The sequence below is a fragment of the Hyaena hyaena genome, unplaced genomic scaffold (genome assembly GCF_003009895.1).
Source record: "Hyaena hyaena isolate Hyena2069 unplaced genomic scaffold, ASM300989v1 scaffold_233, whole genome shotgun sequence".
Taxonomy (NCBI): domain Eukaryota; kingdom Metazoa; phylum Chordata; class Mammalia; order Carnivora; family Hyaenidae; genus Hyaena; species Hyaena hyaena.
Genome location: NW_024080866.1, coordinates 2,439,631 through 2,458,864, shown reverse-complemented (window position 1 = coordinate 2,458,864; position 19,234 = coordinate 2,439,631). Strand labels below are relative to the sequence as shown.

The 19,234-nt window shown below is 44.5% G+C and overlaps 2 protein-coding genes across 2 annotated transcripts in view; both read right to left on the bottom strand.

Moving 5' to 3' along the window:
• Nucleotides 1–2,359: 2,359 nt before the first annotated feature.
• On the bottom strand, nt 2,360–4,792 carry LOC120239565 (nucleoplasmin-3). Its single transcript, XM_039243915.1, has 6 exons — nt 4,297–4,792; nt 3,909–3,994; nt 3,544–3,663; nt 3,316–3,409; nt 2,827–2,944; nt 2,360–2,733 (listed from the first exon to the last, which is right to left on the bottom strand). The coding sequence occupies exons 1-5, from the start codon at nt 4,685–4,687 to the stop codon at nt 2,832–2,834; spliced, it is 804 nt and encodes a 267-aa protein (XP_039099846.1). The 5' UTR covers nt 4,688–4,792; the 3' UTR covers nt 2,360–2,733; nt 2,827–2,831.
• A 912-nt stretch (nt 4,793–5,704) lies between these two features.
• The window catches only part of OGA (O-GlcNAcase), a 30,417-nt gene continuing 16,887 nt past the window's right edge, over nt 5,705–19,234 (bottom strand). The window contains exons 10-16 of the mRNA XM_039243923.1: nt 18,968–19,142; nt 15,176–15,261; nt 14,100–14,204; nt 13,337–13,422; nt 12,868–13,060; nt 10,301–10,460; nt 5,705–7,789 (exon numbers count right to left, since the gene is read on the bottom strand). Coding sequence (XP_039099854.1) covers nt 7,653–7,789; nt 10,301–10,460; nt 12,868–13,060; nt 13,337–13,422; nt 14,100–14,204; nt 15,176–15,261; nt 18,968–19,142 — 942 coding nt within the window. The 3' untranslated portion in view covers nt 5,705–7,652. The remainder of the gene's footprint in view (nt 7,790–10,300; nt 10,461–12,867; nt 13,061–13,336; nt 13,423–14,099; nt 14,205–15,175; nt 15,262–18,967; nt 19,143–19,234) is intronic.

Below are 19,234 nucleotides of genomic sequence, written 5' to 3'. Positions count from 1 at the left end.
GCTGAGTGACAGCCCGGCCACCTTTCCTGGCCGCCCCCACACTCCGCAAACACAAACACACACACACACACACACACACACACACACACACACCCTCGCCTCCTGCAAACACAAACACACACTCCTTGCCAACACAAACAGCCCCTCTCCGCAAACACTCCCTAGCGGGGACCCAAACACACACCTTCAGCCTCCTTCCAAACGCATCCCTCGCCCCCGGCCCACCCTGGGCCCCTCAAATCCACACCAGCCGGCGCGGGCTGCCTGGATTGAAGCTCATTCCTACTCGCGCCTCCTGCGCCCGGCGTTCAAAGCGCCGCGGACTCTCCACCGACTGTTCAAATGCAAATCGCCAAGACTGGGTTAAGCACTTCGCGTCTAGCCTGGGAGTCGTCTCCCTCGCACCCCAAATACAAGGCTGTCCGTCTTCCAGTGGTCTGCAAACCACGGTTTACACCTTCATCCCTCGGCGCTCCGAGGCCAAATTGAATTGGCAGTACTCCTACTGGGCGCTGAGCTGGCAGAAGGGGCATCGAGGAGAGGCGGGGGCGGGGAAGGAAAAAAACAGTCCCCAACTCAGTCCGCGGGGCTCCCCTTCGGGCCAGGAAACTCCTGGAAGGAAGGGGAAGGTGTGGACTGGGTCCCGACTGTGGGCAGGAGCGTGCTAGGAGCGGGTCTGGGCTGCAGGGAGACCCACCCAGGGAACAAAGATTACAGAGAGCACTCAGCGGCTTCACGGGCGGTAAATATCCGGGCGGGGCCACGCGCAGGGGGGTAGATGGGTTGATTGGGGAGGCTTCCCCCAGAGATGGCTTCTCTGCACTCAGCCAGTCTCCCGAGTTGGAGTCCCCAACCGAGCACATACCGAGGACTCTGGAGGTTATAGGCGACAGGAGGATGGGAAGGGCTCTAACAGGAACTCTTCTAGCGAATCAGTCGAAGAACGAATGAAGTCAGCCTCAGTGACTTACTCCTCGCTTTCTGCCTAAGCCTAGGCAGCCCCGATCAGTCACCTAGCCCCCGGCGACGCGGCGTGGGGAGCCGCACGGCCACACGTGATTTCAACGTCGCCCACCAGAGGGCGCCAGCTGCATTTCCCCCTCCCTCACGACCCCTGCCACAGGAAGGTGAATGGTCTCCAGCCTGGCTTGCTCTTCCACGCTGGTTCCTGATGTAAGCACCTCAGTTCTCCTGGAGAGGAGAAAGGGGCCTGCGACCCTGATCACTGCAACACAGAGAGAAATCACACCTTCCTTTATTCTTAACTTGAAGAAAAAGGGAGGTTAGAGCTTGAACCTCAGCTCCTCACCAGGAGTGGGGCAATCTACTCAGGGATGTGTTGAAGCTGGAATGCTTTTCCGTACTCTGGGACACTCTCTCCACTGTCTCCACACTGCCCCAATACCAGGCCCTTGGGGCTATCTAGGGATCCCTCCCGCTTGTTCACTCATTTGCCCAGCAGCCAGTGTGGGAGGGAGTAGGCCTGGCCCTGCCACCCCACCAGGCCCTGTAGTCTGTCCATCCTCAGCATGTCTGGCCCCAGGCTGTCTCAGGAGTTAACCTTTTGTTTGTTTGCTTGTTTGTGGGACATTGAAACCCCACCCACCCACCCACATCAACACAGCTGCTGAACTGCTGACCCCAGAATCAGTCACATACACACTAATGCTCACACCAAGTATCTCCCTTTCTCTTCCTGGCATAGCAACGACCAAACCTCAGAACACCTGATTACAGGCACCAGAGATTCCCCAGGCCAGGCGGTGTGCTGGGGGTCAGGAACCCCTCAGCCCAGGAGGTTGAATCCCAGGGGCCTCTCTCTGCCCCCATATGCCAGGCCACCCGGATTCTGGTTTCCCTGTCACCCAATCTGGCCAGCCCCCTCCATCTGGCCCCCGGAATCAGGTTTCTAAGGGCCCAGACCAGCTCAGAGACAGCCTGCAAGACTGGAAGGAGGAGCAAAGACTCGCCTCTCACCCCTCACAGGCTGTCTCAGGGCCTGAGCCCCCTCATGGGGCTAGGGATGCACATTCCTCGGACTGCTTAAGCCCCCTTATCTGCCCCCCTGCCCATCAGCCTGAGTGCTGACAGAGGCCCAGGCCCCTTGTTTGGATGCTGATAACCTCCTGGGATGGCCCTCCCCCACCTGTAGGGACTGAGAATGGGCTTGGTGTTGGGAGGTCCTCTTTTAGTAAGGCAGTTGGGGCCCAGGCCTGGCCTGGCCACTGGGGTCCTAGGGATAGAAGGATCCCACACTTCCTCACCTTCCCCAGGCCCAGGGCCACCCTCGGTGCTGCCACAGTGCCACCTGGTGGTCCCTAGGGGAATGCCACCCCAGCAGGTAAAGAAGCCACACAAATGAGTTGCAAAAAAAAACTCCACATCACTTTATTTCAACCTTTATCCAAAAATGTAAAAAGTATTAAAAATGTGTATTCCTGAGCTTCAGATGCTGACATCCAATCTCACAGGCAAGTGGGGAGACAGGGTCAGGAGAGAAGTTCAGAGCTCTTCCCACTCCTGGAGAAAAGGGAAGCCCCAGATATGGCATAAGATTAGAGAAACACCAGGGCCCTTATGAAGAATAGGACCACCCTCTCTCCAAGCACCAGCCCAAGACCACCCCCTACCCACCCACCCATCCCTCCTCTTCAACAGAGAAGACACATTTAAATTTCTTGAAACTTGTACAGGAACATAGTACATGGCACATGTGGCAGGCAGCTAGGTGACCTGAGGAGAGCAAACAAGGGGTCAGCATCAAGGCCATGTTCACCTACTCCTGCCCCATCCCAGACCTTGCTGGACACACTTCCCCCCACTCACCAAGGCTAGGGCCTGCCCCTCTGCTTCTTGGCAGGCAGGATGGGACACAACTCCGCCTCCTCCTCCTCACTCCCTTCTTCTTCACTCTCTTCCTCAGAAACGTCATTGCTTATAGTAACTAGTGGATACATGAGCAGTAAAAGAGGAGGTTAAAGCCAGACCCCCTTCATACCACATGTCATTTATTCATGCCCTGTGGTGCCAAGGACCCTGACCTTCCAGAGCTTATGGTCTAGGTGGGAAGAACCTCGGATACTAAATTAGAGATGACAAAAAGCCAAGAAGACCACATTAGTGTAGGTGGAAGAGCTGAGACAGGTTTCATGCAGGAGGGAGGCTTAAGTAGGACAGAAAGTGGAGGCAACATCACACATCGTCTGGATGGGAGCTCCGCTAGGAGATAAGGAGGACGGGGAAGGAGTGGGGATGGGGGCGGTGAGGAGAGACCTGATGGCAGAACCCACTGGAGACAAAGGAGAGGACTCTCACCAATCTGGTGCCTCCCAGTGATGCGCACAGGGCCAGAACCTGACTTGAGGCGGAAGGTTACAGGTGGCTGGAGCTGGAAGTCATCCAAACTGAGCTGGAAGAAAGACAAAGATGAAGGCCTGGCCATCCCATCTTGTGATGAGTCAGTCCTTGGGTCTGCAATTCCTAACCACCACCACTATCACTACCACCACGGCCACCACCTCAGCATATGGCCAGGCAACTCACCATGGGTTGGCAGGACAACTTGAGATTGGCCACAGGGACTGCAATCTCCTGGTGGTCATGATTCCTGGCCACGACTTCTACCACATTACACTCATCTTTGGCCCCCTCGGTGAGGCAGAGCTGGGGAGAGTACACAGGTTCTTGGGGTTTCCCCAAGCAAGGACTGACACCACAAGTGGAGGCATCTACCCTACGGTTTGCCCCACCCCAGTGGTACCCGGATCACTCACCCAGGAAAGCCACCCATGTGGGAGTTAGGCAGAGGAGGGAATTCCCAGTAAAGGAATTGGGGTGACGGTTGGAGGGCCCCAAGTTGCCTGCTCAGGTCCAGCTATTCACCACCACCACCTTTCCCCACCCCTCACCATGGTCAAAGCCAGCACATGCTCCGAATCATCCTCTTCCTCTACCTTGAAGGTGAAAGAGCGGGTGTGGCCGGAGAGCTCACAGCCTGGAAGAGGTAACAGTGTGAATGTGCCTGAGTGTGCGCGGGGGGTGTTCCACCAAACCTTGTCACGTGTAGCCGTGGTGCTACCGGCCATTTACGCACTCACTTCTCAGAACACCTGGGGCGCTCTGCCCTGGGCCCCGCCGGGCACATCGGGGGCAGCAGTCGCGCCATCCGCTCCCGCTTGGGCTGCCGCGCACGGGGCCCCCTCCGCCTCAGCCCACGTCGTGTACTTATCTGCATTCCTGTTCAGCCCTGCCCCTGACCGCCCTAGCACCACCCTCGTCCCCTCCTTTCCTCAATACCGAAGAAAAAACTGTCCATAGTGACCGGAGCTGGGACCCGCAGACTCCCGACCCCTCCGGCCCGGCATCGGCTCTCCTGACTCAGGAACGTTAACGCGGCGGCGGCGCCGGCGGCCATGCTGCTAGGGCCGTCTGGAGACTCCGCCCCCGACACGTCTAAAGCGGGGGACTCACCGCAGGTTCCGGCCCCGCCCTTTAAAGGAGCCGCTGGCACAGAGTGGGACAGAGGCGCGACCGGTCCAAGGGCCTTCTCCCCTGGCAGCCCGCGGCCTCTGGTCAGACCTGTGTGTCGGGACTGCAGGGAAGTATCACACAAGCATGGATTTCTTAATGTTAACGTCGTTCCGCACTTCCAGGACAACGGCTCTTTGAGGGCGGCTCCTGCCTCCATTTTCTCCAGCTCCTCGCACCCTCTGCTGTTTCCACGCCCCAAACCAGGGCAAGTTTTCGTCAAAGGGAGAATAGATACAAAAATGGAAATTTTTCCGGGACTCCTGGGTGGCTCCGTCGGTTAACCGGCCGCCTTCGGATCAGGTCATGACCTCACAGGTCGTGGGCTCGAGCCCCATGTCAGGCTCTGTGCTGACAGCTGGAGCTGGAGCCTGTTCTGGATTCTGTCTCCCTCTCCTGCTCACTCTCGCTCTCAGAAGTAAATAAAACATTTAATAATAAAAAAAAAAAAAAGGAAACCTTTCCAATTCCCTTAGTAAAGGCAAGTTTTAAGGCAGCTTTTTTCTCATAAAAGCAAAGGAAATCGCTACTCGCCTTTCCTCCAAGCAAGGTGAGGCTCCTGAAGGAAGACTTTTCACCCAGGGCTATTTTCTACTAGAACCATGGAACCACTCGGCCCTTTTCCTAGTCGGCTTCTATGCTTCCAGCTCTAACGCCCTGAACTTCACTACCCAGAAGGCCCATTTTTATTGAGCTAAATATGCTGGCTGGAGGCTGGCGCTTGATAGCAAAGGATGTTAGCTTCGATGTGCAGCTAGCGGCTACTTCTGGCAAACACACTTTGGAGCTTCTAATTACCAATCGGCCCAGAACATCCTTCCACCTTAAGAGTACTAAGTCCCATAATTTGGGCAACTCCCCCACCCCTAATTCTCACCTTCTGACAGAAGAATCAAATCAGGCAAACTGTGTTCCTTATCCTACTAGATGTTGGGAATTCATTCAAACTAGCGGCCCTAACTCACACCCAGGATATAACTGTGGGAGGAGGCTGGCTTGGGCAAGAACTAGTTTTCCTTTTTTACCTTGCCATGAGGAAAATCTGTAAGTCTTTTACTGGAGATAGAAATGGGAAGGTGCAGCCCCTAACTCGCAATAGCTATGGAAGATGCTTGTCAGACATAAACACATGAAAAGGTACAGGGCAGAAACAGGAAGTAGACAGTACACCACCACACATATTCACTTCAAGTTTTATTTTGCCTCTTGCATGGTCTTCAGATAATTTTACAGTTCGTTTTCTACAGGAACTGAGCTGTGATCTGAACAATCAATGAAATGTCATTCCAACCTTAATAAATATTCATAACCATAGAAGAGAGCATAGCACTTTACCATCCTAGAGTGATGAAGGTACAGGCCTGGACATATGTTTCATGGTTAGCATCTGTGACCAGACCAGCCAAAATGATTATTATAAGCCAAGATAAAACCACAAGCAAACTTGCTAAAAATCCTGATTCCATAGATGGACACTGAAATCCTCCGAACAAATGATAGAATTGCCCACTATAGTACACAATGTACCTTAAGAGAAAACCAAGTGACATTAAACTGTTTTAAACAGTATCTTGTAGAGATCTTCCCTTCTATCAGTTAAAGGTTTCTACCCTGAAAATAAAGAGGCCTCCTGCCTCCTCTCCGTTCATCTTACCAACTCAGTGCACACTCACAGGCCCTGGTTGAAAGTCACTAGGTACCACTAGGTACAACGCTTTATGATTCAAAGCCCATACAGATGGAAGGAAAATGCCTTTTCCTTGCCCCTCCCACCTCAGCTCAAAGTAAAACAGCTGATAATGAAACTACAGGGAAGTGAGATAACAAAATACTGTTAGGAATCCATGGAGAAGTCAGCCAGCCATGATGAAAACAATGAATCCTCCAGAGAATACCTGCTAACCTCATGCTCAGAACCCCTAAAAATACCAAATCTAAATTAAAATACATGGAGCTTTCAGAATCTGTGGTTAAAAGGAAAAAGGGTAACCTTAATTACTGGTTAAAGTGTGCTCATTGTTTCTCTTAAAAATCAGATACAAACATGCATGAATTAAAGACTCTGATTTAATAAAACCAGTTGTAACAGGTCTTGAAATTAAAGGACAACTGATCTCTGGGCAAATGGGACCAGTAAGTCCCTGAACCCTACTTGATGTCAAAACTAACATTTCACATGCTGACCTGCATTGAGGTTAATTTCCAGAAGTGACTGCACTTTGCAAGACTTGAGTCCCATGAAATTAGGCTCTCATACCCAAAGTGGTCATGGCCTAGCCCTAGGTGGGCGGCACTCTAAAAACAATAAAACTTTAAAGAAAAAAAAAAAAAAAAGACAAAAGTAAAGAAAATCCACCTTCCACTAATGTACATTATTCAAAGTGCGCCATCCTGAACCACACCCTTTTTCAAAAGGAAAAAGAATTACAAAAACAGTGAACACAAAGGATAGTCAGGTTACAGCTAGTTTATATACAAAAAAATTTACAAGTCTGCCATTTTTAGGCTTTTGCCACAAACAACTGCACATTTGTCCCTACAAAGCACAACATGCCTGAACCAATGGTCATTACAAGAGACAACTGGCCATGGCTTTACAAAGAGCAGGAAAACTGCCCAAAATTAAAATCATTTATTCTGCTTACACTATGCCACAACCATCCCACTTGGAATCTCTACTCTGAAGCCTCTGAAACCCACTAAATCTTTCTCATCTCTGCCATGTCTCCAAAGAATGAAAGACATTTCATCCAGTAAGCCAAGGAGGATGAAAAATGATTCTGATTACTCTTAGGTGAGAAATGCAACCACGCTGGATGCAGAACACAGTGCTGACTACATTTATTGAAGACCTCCTCCCTATAAGCCCACATAAGAGGTCTTGGCACCTAACACAAGACCCAAAAAGGAGGCCCACATCTGTTTCAGAAAGGATTTGCATCAATACTATCTTCCAACCAATGAGTAATCTCAAAGTGTGATAGGTGAGTTTTACATAGTCTTCGTTTCCAATCCCAATTGGCTGATTTTTTGCCATTCCAGAGGCTGAACTGTATGAAGACCCCAACCACCACCCTCCAGGTGAAGTTCAGAGACTTTCGGACAGTTCACAGTGCCAACAAATTTCACAGGCTCCGACCAAGTATAACCACATCCTTTGGAAATCCTTCCATTTTTGCAATTTCAAAACAGCCTAACTTGCTGTAAAATTCCAGAATTCTTTTATCATCTGGTCTCACTTCACAGAAAGCCCCCCGGGAGCCTAGAAATAAAACAAATATTCAAATGTAAATGTCAATTGGAATTATAGATAGGAATTGTGATCACTCTTTAATATATTTCAAATAGGTGACAGGAGGAGCTTGCCTATACCAATCCCTAAATTTCATACCACAATTTAAAACAAAAATTTTTTTTTGGTTTATTTATGAGACAGAGACAAAGCATGAGCAGGGGAGGGACACAGAGAGAGAGAGGGAGACACAGAATCTGAAACAAGCTCCACAGGCTCTGAGCTACCAGCACAGACCCCGATGTGGGGCTCAAACCCACAGACCGCGAGATCATGACCTGAGCCGAAGTCAGACACTTAGCCGACTGAGCCACCCAGGGGCCCCCATACCACAATTTTTTGTTTGCTAGCTTGAATGTGGGAATTATATTTCAAATTATCAAACTGTACACCTTAAATATATGCAGTTCTTGATTCTCAAAAATACCTCCATTTAAAAAAATTCAACTGTTTGTGAAACTCCCCTAGAAAATCTTTTGGGGAAGAGGATGTAATAAGAAACCCCAATGCAAAAAGTACCTCTGTTTAATGTCTTAATATAAAGTACCTTCAAAGAGCCCGCAGGGCAAAGGCCATTTCAGTCTATATCACAAGCCAATATAACCAGAATATGTTGTATATTCTAAGACATACCTCATAATAACTGCATGATTCAGTTCCAAGCACAACACTGAGAATTATACTATCTTCAAAGAGAGTTGTTTAAATTATTCCACAAGAGGGATACATACCACTGACTCAACTGATACAAAAGATGCGACAGGAAGTGCATTTCCATGTATCAACAGCCCTCTAAGGAGGTCTCAAACAAGCTGCCCATTTTTGTATTGCCCAAGGGCTAAAAATAGTTTACATCCTTTAAAGGCTGTGTAAAAAAGAGTATGTAGGGGCAACGGGCTGGCTCACTATATAGAGCATGTGACTCTTCATCCTGGGGTCATTAGTTTAAGTCCCACATTAGGCACAGAGGTTACTTAAAAAAAAAAATTAGGAGCATCTAGCTCTTGATTTTGGGTCAGATCATGATCTCATGGTTTCCGAGTTCAAGCCCTGCATCAGGCTCGTGCTGACAATATGAAGCCTACTACGGATTCTATCTCCCTCTGTCTCCGCCCCAACCCATGCTTGCCCCCTCTCTCTAAATAAATAAGTATATTTGAAAAATTAATGCATGGTCGGGGGGACGCCTGGGTAGCTCAGTCAGCTGAACATCTGACTTCAGCTCAGGTCACGATCTCACAGTTCGTAGGCTTGAGCTGTGCATTGGGCTCTGTGCTGATTGGTCAGAGCCTGGAGCCTGCTTCGGGTTCTGTGTCTCCCGCCCCCCCCCCCCCCCCGCCCCGGCTCATACTCTACACTCTGACTCTAAGAGATAAATAAGCATTAAAAATCTTTTTCAAAAAAAGATTAATGTATGGAATTTAATTTAAAAAAGAATATGTAAGGGTGCCTGGGTGGCTCAGTCGGGGAAGTATCCGACTTCAGCTCGGGTCATGATCTTACTGTTCATGGGTTCAAGCCCCGCACTGGGCTCTGTGCTGACAGTTCAGAGCCTAGAGCCTGCTTCAGATTGTGTCTCCCTCTCTCCTTGCCCCTCCCCCACTCATGCTCTCTCTCTCAAAAATAAAATGTTAAAAAAAAAGTTAAAAGAGAATATATAATTAAAAACTGTATGTGGCCATTAGAGTATAGAATATTTATTATCTAGCCATTTACAGAAAAAATTTTCATACCACGAATATAAAGCAAAGTTATTTCTGAAGGTTTAGAAAACACTCAAAAAAATTTGGCAACGTGGGGCGCCAGTGTGGCTTAGTCGGTTAAGTGTCCAACTCTACTTCAGCTCAGGTCATAAGCTCACAGTTTTTGACACTGAGCTCCGCGTCGGCCTCCACGCTGAGAGTGCCAGACCCTGCTTGGGATCCAATCTCTCCTCCTCTCTGCCCCTCACTCGCTCACCTGTATGCTCTCTCTCAAAATATATAAATAAACTTGGGGGGAAAAAAAAGGCAACTCTGTATTCCTTTTTTTCTTATTTTTTTCAAAGTAGGCTTTACACCCAGCGAGGAGCCCAGCACTGCGCTTGAATTCACAACCCTAGGATTAAGGCCTGAGCTGAGACCAAGAGTTGGACGCTTAACTGACGAACCCACTCAGGCGCCCAGCAACTATGCATTCCTAAATGAAGCTTCTTTTGAAGGTTTATTTTTCAATTATCACAGTGAGTCTCCTGGCAAAATAAATTTAACCTCATGTGTTCACTTCTCATTTAAATAGGGCTCAAAATAAGCATTCATAGTGTAAAAGAGCAGCATTTTCCAAAGATTAATACACATGCAATTCTTACATGACTAATTATTCAGAAGCCAAACCATACATGGTGGGGAAGGGAATGCAAGTTGACTGTAATTCACTTCTTTCTTTTTATCCTGTCCCCACCTAGCCCAAACACCAGCAGCAACTACACAAGTATGTACTCACCATTAGCCTTCAGTGAAGACAGGAGGCAAGCCATCATGCTTTTGGCTACACTTGGGTCAGTTACTTTTTTGTGAATATCCATCTTTATGAGAGAAGGGAAGTTGGCAAGGAAAGTTTCTGGCAACACTTCCTGCTCTTCATGGAAACTCAACATTATTTTCTGTAAAAATTTGAAAGACTCTCTTGATTTTCAGTAACTCACTATATATCTATGTCCCAACTACAGAACCCAGCAATAGGAAAAGGAAAGCAACATTTAGTAACTCTTCCAGTCGTTATATACTTATGAGATTAAGAATTAATTAGCTTCTATTTCTAGCTGAAGCATGTTCACTTTTAAAACCATTTGTCTGAATGTAATGTGGTATCCTGAATTAGATCCTGGAACAGAAAAGGACAGTAATGGAAGAACAAGTGAAAAGTGTGGGGTTTATAGTAATGCACGAAAGCTGGTTTCTTAAGACTTGGACAAATGTACGAAATGGGTGAGAGGGGTGCCTGGGTGGCTCAGTCGGTTAAGCGTCCAACTTCGGCTCAGGTCAGATCTCCCAGATCGTGGGTTCAAGCCCCGCATCAGGCTCTATGCTGACAGCTCAGAGCCTGGAGCCTGTTTCAGATTCTGTGTCTCCCTCTCTCTCAGCCCTTCCCCCACTCACGCTCTGTCTCTGTCTCAAAATAAACAAACTATAAAAAAAAATTAAAAAAAAAAAATGGGTGAGAGGTAACAAAGGAATTCTGTATTATGTTTGTTAAATCTAAAAATATTCAAAATTTAAAAATTGTTGTTTGTATTGCTTGCACAAAAATGTGAAAGTAAAAAGGGTTATAGTAGACACACTGGTCATTCTTTCTATGTTCCTATGCTGAAAACTGTAATTATCAGATATGAAACAGTAATGTATCAACAGCTCAATCACCAGCATGCTGTAGTTACTATCTGCGTAATTACAAGTAAGTGAGGCCACTCCACACAGCCTCTTACTATACAGCCATCTAGTGAGAACAGAAGTCCACTGGTATGGGAGAGAGAACTTCAAAAAAGGGTAAGAGGAACAACATGGAAGAAAAAGACAAATTTCACAAATGAAAGAGTCCAAATATTTATCTAAAAGTATTTAATGAGTATAAACATTATCAAGAAGGAACTGCTTTTTTAAAATGAGTATGCTAAAATAAAATGCATATGCTGATGCATAAATCAAAATCATAAATTATAAAAGAAAAGTTCACTGAAGTTGGGACAGGGCAGACATATGACAAGAAGTGCTCCTATCTCCAAACAGGACTCTCAAGGCAGCTCACCTCTATTCTTTTTATTTTTTATTACAATGAGAAATACATCACTGAGAAGGCAAGTGTGTGCCCTACAACCAAGCAAATGAAAGATTTTAATTAACTTCCTGAATACCCAAAGAAGAGACCATTTAAGTTTGGTACTTCCACAACAGAGGGGAAAAAAGGTTATTTGTCTATATTGTTTTTTACTTGAGGAGTATTAGAACAATGCCTCCAAATTAAAAAACAAAAAACTCTTAATGCTGAGGAACAATGGAAAATGTCATACTTAAGAATAAGTAATGGGATGCATAGGTAGCTCAGTCAGTTAACTGTCCAATTTTGGCTCAGGTCACCATCTCACAGCTTGTGAGTTCAAGCCCCGTGTCAGGCTCTGCGCAAATAGCTCGGAGCCTGGAGCCTGCTTCGGATTCTGTGTCTCCCTCTCTCTGGCCCCCTGCCCTGCCCCTGCTTGTGCTCTCTCCTTCAAAAATAAGTAAACATTAAAAAGAAAGGGGGGGGGTGGCGCCTAGGTGGCTCAGTCAGTTAAGCGTCCGACTTTGGCTCAGGTCATGATCTTGCGGTTCGTGGGTTCAAGCCCCATGTAGGGCTCTGTGCTGACAGCCAGCTCAGAGCCTGGAGCCTGTTTCAGATTCTGTGTCTCCCTCTCTCTCTAACCTTCCCCTACTCATACTCTCTCAGAAATAAATAAAACATTAAAAAATTAAAAAAAAAAAAAAAAAAAGAGTAAGTAGTAAGAGGGGTGCCTGAGTGGCATAATCAGTTAAGCATCCAACTCTTTATCGCAGTCATCATCTCACAGTTCATGAGTTCGAGCCTCGCATCAGGCTCTGCGTAGATAGCACAGAGCCTGCTTGGGATTCTGTCTCTCTTTCTGTTTCACCCCAACTGGAGCACTCTCTCTCTCTCTCTCTCTCAAAATAAATAAAATTTAAAAATTAAAAAGAAAAAAAGCAGCAGTAAGAATTCTTGTCTATAGAAAATTTGGAAAGCAATGACATTTTTTTGAGAGCGCACACACAAGAGCGGAAAAGGAACAGAAGGATAGAGAGAATCTTACACAGGCTCCATACTTAGCATGTAGCCTGATAAGGGGCCAGATCCCATGACTCTGGGACCATGACCTGAGCTGAAATCAAGAGCCAGACACTCAACTGACTGAGCCACCCAGGCGCCTATTGAAAGTACTGAAATTTTACGACATGTCTGCTTACTTTATCTTAGTAAGTACTTTAAGGAAAACGATCGTAGTACAATTCTAAACCTATTACCTCAGCCTCGGAGAGTTCTTTGTCACCATTTGGCTTGGTATACTTCTCCTGCATGAAGGGGATCCAGGAAATTTTACATTTTTTAATGAAGGGGGTCACATCTACAGTGCCCAAGGCATAGCCACATATGCCATCTTCGTCTTCTAGGACAAAACAGTAATCCAGGCTAAGGGAAAGCAGTCCTCCTACTAACCTGCTCAGAAGAAAAGAGGGCAGAATGAGTTTTTAACTCAAAACTTTAGACTTCAGTGACGTAAAGCCTTAACGTATTTGAATGGCAACCTATGGAAATTACATTTGGTTTAAGAAAAAACCAAAAATACACATGTATTAATATTCAGATTTTATTAAAACTAAAGTAGAATTTCTAGAAAACTTTATTTCTAGTCATCACCTCCCCTTAACCTGATAAACCTGGCTATGAAACATTACTCCCAAATCCAACAAATCCAAATACTTCATCACATACTTGTCTCCAATAAGGTCAGGCTGACTTTGAAAAGGTAAACCCACTCCATCGTCATACATTTCTCTGCAAATCTTGTACACGGAAGCCTGAAAATATAATCTAGTTAAGCAACACATCAAGCAAAATCTCAACAGAATTTAACAATAGGACTCAGTGAGTCACACTGGACTTCTAGGACAGGGAATAACAAAATTCCTGGCCTGTCATAAATACCCCCTCTGCTTTGTTAAATATTTATTCACTGACTTGTAAAATCAGTAGAAAGCAGCATGAGAATTATTTCAAAGGAGATGGTTTTAGGCAGTTAAGTAGTGGATTCAAAATGCTGCAAACTATGCTGTGGAGCCCCTCTCAGTTTTGTATACGTCCAAAAATTTTTAAACATGTCAATGTCAACAGGCTTGCTGTTTCCTGGAGCTGATGGTCACAGCCAGTAAATACTTCACAAATGAAAATTATAAAATATTAACAATAGAGAAAATCAGCCACAGACTACATACCGTTTGGACATACCCTAAATACATTTCAGCTTATTTTCATAAATGAGGACTTAAGTGACTTAGCTCAAAATGCTATTAAGTCTAACTTCCTTATTAGGTTCTCCCTTAAATATCAACCCTCGTGTGTTCAATGTTTCAGTTAACTTTCTCTACCTAAAGCTCCTATTTGAAGGTACCGAACAGATTCTTTTAACCAGGGAGTTCAATGGAAACTTGTAAGTGAGCACCATAACCATATACCAAGTTGGTAGGTAGACAATTACCTCATCTTTAGGAAAATATGGTCTGATAGTATAAACTTTGGAGGTAGGAGTCAATGGGGGTGGTTGAAAAAAGAGATCATTTGCCCCATCAATTGGCAGCAAACGCTGTGGGAAGAAACAAAAGGAGATGGATTAGTGTTGGGAAGATATCCATTTCTTTAAATGGGTGTGCACTGCAGATTACCAACTTAACATTAACTGGCTACTGCAGGCAGACCTAAAGAAGAGGGGTGTACTATGCTTTACTAAAATAAACACCTCTTTGCTGGGGGAAGGGGAGGCTTCTGAATAGAAATTACCCAAATGGAGTTACATAGCTTTAGTGGCATATTAATGGGGATTTAAACTTATAGTAAAAACAAAAAAAACAAAATAAAAAAAATCTATTCCAGTATCACAATTTTTTTTTTTAAACCAATCTCATCTAGACCATCTCTGTACTAAAAGATGGCAGAACAGAATGTCAGGAGGAGAGGTTTGGTCTGAAGAGGGTTATCTGTCCAGGAGACGCTTTATCCCCAAAGCAATGCGCTTCAGTTTGCTGTGCGCAGCAGAGCACCTGTTGGGGGGAGAAAAGTAGAGCACCTGAAAAGTCCATGAACAAACTCCAAACCAAAAATGTTTCTTATTTTGTTCAAATGTTCATTAACAGATTGTTCTTTCGAATACAAGTTTTATTTGTACAATAATTGGGAAAGTATCCAAAAGCCCTTTCACCATTCACTTGCATAATTATTCATCCTTTTTGCTCATGGAGTTTCCACTGGCAGACAAGCATGCGCGCATTGTGCATTGCGGGCGCAGATTAAAATGGTGTGCGACCTGCAAAGAAACAATGTGAAGTGTATACCTAGAGCCGCTGCGCTTCGCAGGCGCGGGGGGAATTGGCAGCATCTCCTTCAGAAATTACTGTGAAAGAGGAGGAAAATTTGATTTAAAATCCAGCTATGTAACTAAATTGAATTTGGGACTAGAAAGCCTTCGGCAGACCAATCCTTCCAGCCATCTGATGCGCAACATAAGGTTTCTCATAAAACAAAGAAAATGTCAATTCAGTTGTGAATTCATATTGATACCTGGAACTCTCCTGCTAGACCACCTCTAAAGGCCCAGGGTTCTTGGTCTCCAATTAAGAACTGTGCTGAAGAATGACTACGACACCCTGTTGAGATCAGATCCAAGCGGAGAACGTTACGAGAAAGGGGATTTCCTGGGGTCTCAAACGTCCAACAAACTAACAAACACTTTGTGGAAATAGCTCTCTTAACAATAATAATCCAGGGTTTCAGGACAAGGCTGTGATAATAGTTTTTTTTAATTTGTGATGGAATTTCAATACTGATGTTTTTTTCCTCTGATTCATGAATAATCACTGTTAAGAATTCTCCTCTTTAATTGTTGGAAGAAAAGTCAGTTTTAAGTCTGTCTGGGTCAAGTTTGTAATATTCCCTGGATACGGCTATAAGTCAAGCCAGCTGTTTGCTCTGTTGTAAAATCACAGTAATTATAAAAGTGAAATGAATGAGATAGATAATGAGACATTTTATTATCACAGCCCATGAAGGAACTAAACCTGTCTGAAGTCACATTTTACATTATGAGGAAGGGTACAGGAAGGGAAAAAGGGGAAGGGGGAGGATTAATCTTGTCAGAAAACTAAGGTCAGCAGAATAAATACAAGAAATTGTTCAGTAGGTTGACGTCAAAACACAATGAAAACTTTATTTTTTTTAACAAGGACAATCCAATTTAGACGTGGCTAATAATTAACAGCAGTCGGACAAATTCTGAGCACTAAGGAGAGCCGACTGTTGCTCCTAATTTATCCAGAGCTAAGACATACTTTTTCTTAAAAGTATGATAGTATTTGGTTCCTCTGACTGACCATTATAATTTTTACAGTGCACTGAACACAGATGTGGAGTAACAGGATTTGAGGTCCAGAAGTCAGCATTAAGATCACCACATAACCAACCTCAGAGGCAATAAAGGAAGCTAACAAGAAATAGTTAAAATATTTGTGGAGGCCAAATCAAAACCACCTGCCTAGTCTTCTGACAAGATAAAGCAGCGCAATATAGTTCTTTTCCATTTGAAGACAGCATTCTACCTCCTGTTCAAGTTAACAGTCTCATCAGTACAGGATATAGTGTGCTAGTCAGACAGTCCCAAAGCAAACCAATTTTTTTGTTCACAATTCAGGCCCATTAAGAGATTATACCCAGGTCTGTCATTTTTTCGGGGTAGGGGTACTTTAAGAAAACATACATAGTATGTAAATTTGTAAAATATGAAATAGGGTCAAAATTTAGGCTAAGAGAACCTGCCCCATTCCATAGCTCAGTGTAAATATACACTGCAGGAAAAAAAACTATGCTCTCAAACTTTAAGATCAGCCAATTTCCCCTACCCCCCCACTTTGAGACTACAACATAACTAGCACTTCCAACTATTACAATAAAAAGCTGCATGTACGAAGAGCTGTATAAATGAAAACATGGTTAATGCCTCAGTCGCTGCGCAAACGTGACTTCAGTTCGTGCCTACTGCCCTTAAATCTGAGCTACCTCACAGATAGACCTTTCAATTTAAACTAATTAATCATGACGCGCTGTGAACATCTGCCGCTGTCCATCCAATAGTAGTAGACACTTGTGCTGAGGATTCTCCCATCTGTACACAATGGGGAAGAAGATAATAGAAGTCATTAGTAATCAAAAGTACTGCACAGCCACATTCTTTAAAGGACTGAATGCCAGCTGGACTGGAGAGAGAAGGAAAACAAAGGGCTCTAATCAGTAACTCCCTGATATTACTACAGATCCATGAAAATACTCTCCTTGTTGTGAGCTTTTTGTAAAGCTATGTGGATGCCAAGATAATTATTTTAAACTTCTAAGAGACTCTGAACTTGAGATATCTGTACAATAGCTATCTACACAATTTGGGAAAGCTGCCCCTGTAATTGCACAGTACAGAAGTAAAATCCGAGGGTAAAGATAAATGATACTGTATATAATCAAGAATTAAATTTTTAACAATTCTTGACTTTAAAAATGAGTATCTAGTGTTTTAAATAATACTTTCCCAAGCTCAAGAATCCAGATTTCAGGTTGGAAACTTAAGATTTAAATCCCTGTGAGAAATTATAACTCCTCGGCCAGAAGCCTGGAAAGCAAATGCTGTCACCCAATAAGCAATGTAGAGGTATTTCCTGAGCCTCAAGGCAGATATCATAGAAAAAAAGGGGTCTTGGAACCTTTTAGCAAGAGGTCAAAATTCTTTCTTCTAGGGGTACCTGGATGGCTCAGTTAAGCCTCCATCTCTTGGTTTCAGCTCAGGTCATGATCTCACAGTTCATGAGTTCAAGCCCTACACATCAGGCTCCGTGCTGACAGTGTGGAGCCCGCTTAGGATTTTCTCTTTCTCCCCCCTCTCTGCCCATCTCCTGTCCTTGCGCACACAAGTGCGTGCACGCTTGCTCTCTCTCAAAATAAACTTTTAAAAAATTCTTCTGGGGTCCCTGGGTGGCTCAGTCGGTTAAGCATCCAACTTTGGCTCAGGTCATGATCTCATGGTTCGTGGGTTCGAGCCCCACGTCAGGCTCTGTGCTGACAGCTAGCTCAGAGCCTGGGGCCTGCTTCAGGTTCTGTGTCTCCCTCTCTCTCTGACCCTACCCTGCTCATGCTGTCTCTATCTCTATCTCAAAAATAAATAAAACATTAAAAAAAAAGTCTTCTATCTGTTGTGCTATATACATATATATGTATAGACACACACACATATATATGTTGTGTGCCAACATATATATGTGTGTGTCTCTGTACATATATACATATATGCCCTAAGTTCTATATATTTTCAAATTAACAGAGACTCTACATTTGGCTGCTAATAAGCTGTATCACAGGAAAGCTATCATTAATACTTAAGAGCCTAAAAGTATGTAGGCAGAAAGTGAGAAAAGTGAGAAATCTCACTGCTACTACTCTAGTTAATCTCAGCTCACATCTATTTCACAACCAAGACCAGGTAACCCATCACAGTGTTTGTGACTACTATGAAAACTATGACATGCCAGTCAGCCTTGCTGCCTGCTGTGTGCTGTATGTACATCCATTACATATTCCTTATAGCTGGATTGAAAACCTAGAAATGAAATGAGGTCCCTGGAGAAACTTGGCCATGCTGGTGCTTTTTACCAAGTTTGAGATTTTCCAAAACAATCAATTTTCAAAATAAACATACAGAAGTCCCTTTAATGGAGGAGAGAGTTTTTAAGGGATTGCAATTTTCTTCCCCTGCCAAAACCAATTACTTGGTAGAGGAATAAAGAAATGTGAAATACCAAGTAGCACCAGAATAGCCTACCACTAAAGCTCGCATGCGCACAGGGCTGGGAGGATGGCTTCCTCTTGCCAGGCCCCTTAGGTCATTTCAGCAATTATTCTGTTAAACACAGCATTAACGTTATCAAGACCCAGCAAGCAGCAGAGAGCTTACACAGTCATAATTCATAGTGTCTCATCTCCAAATCAGATCAAAATCATATACAGGGTTCCATCCAGGAAGCATTCAGTCAGAGCAAGTTAAAGTCAGTACTTTCTAACACATTTTCAAGATATTTATGTTGAATTAGCCCAAGGGAGAAAAATCAATGTGCTTAATTGATTTACTGAGACTTGCACCTCAAGCCAGCCAACAATGGCTATACCTTTGAAAGAAATCTAAGCAAAGAATTCAATTGGAATTTCACCAATTTCCTAAGTATTTTTCTCCCTGTGGGATAATCTTTTTTTTTTTTTTTTTTTTTCCATTTTTAAGGGACAATATATCTGAGGAAAAGAGATTATTCCTGGTGCACCTACCTAACCACTGTACAAAAGACTTCACCATAGACATTATACTCTTGATATCCCAAACATAGGAGTACATGTCATAAAGGATTGTCCTGTTGGCACAATTGGAGAGTCGAGTGAACATTCCCATCACCAGTCCACACATCTCCTCAAACTTGGCTGCTCGTGACCGCCATTCTTCAATCTATTGAGGATCAATAAAAATATGACTCAAAAACTGCAAATGTAACAAAATAAACTGATTATCAGGTCCCTGCAATTTATCCTAAACATTAA

Coding starts and splice junctions, on each gene's coding strand:
- LOC120239565 (XM_039243915.1), bottom strand. CDS start 4,687: ATGGAGGCAGGAGCCGCCCTCAAAGAGCCGTTGTCCTGGAAGTGCGGA. Junction 3,995..4,296: donor TATGGACAGTTTTTTCTTCG/GTATTGAGGAAA, acceptor TACCTCTTCCAG/GCTGTGAGCTCTCCGGCCAC. Junction 3,664..3,908: donor ATGTGCTGGCTTTGACCATG/GTGAGGGGTGGG, acceptor TACTCTCCCCAG/CTCTGCCTCACCGAGGGGGC.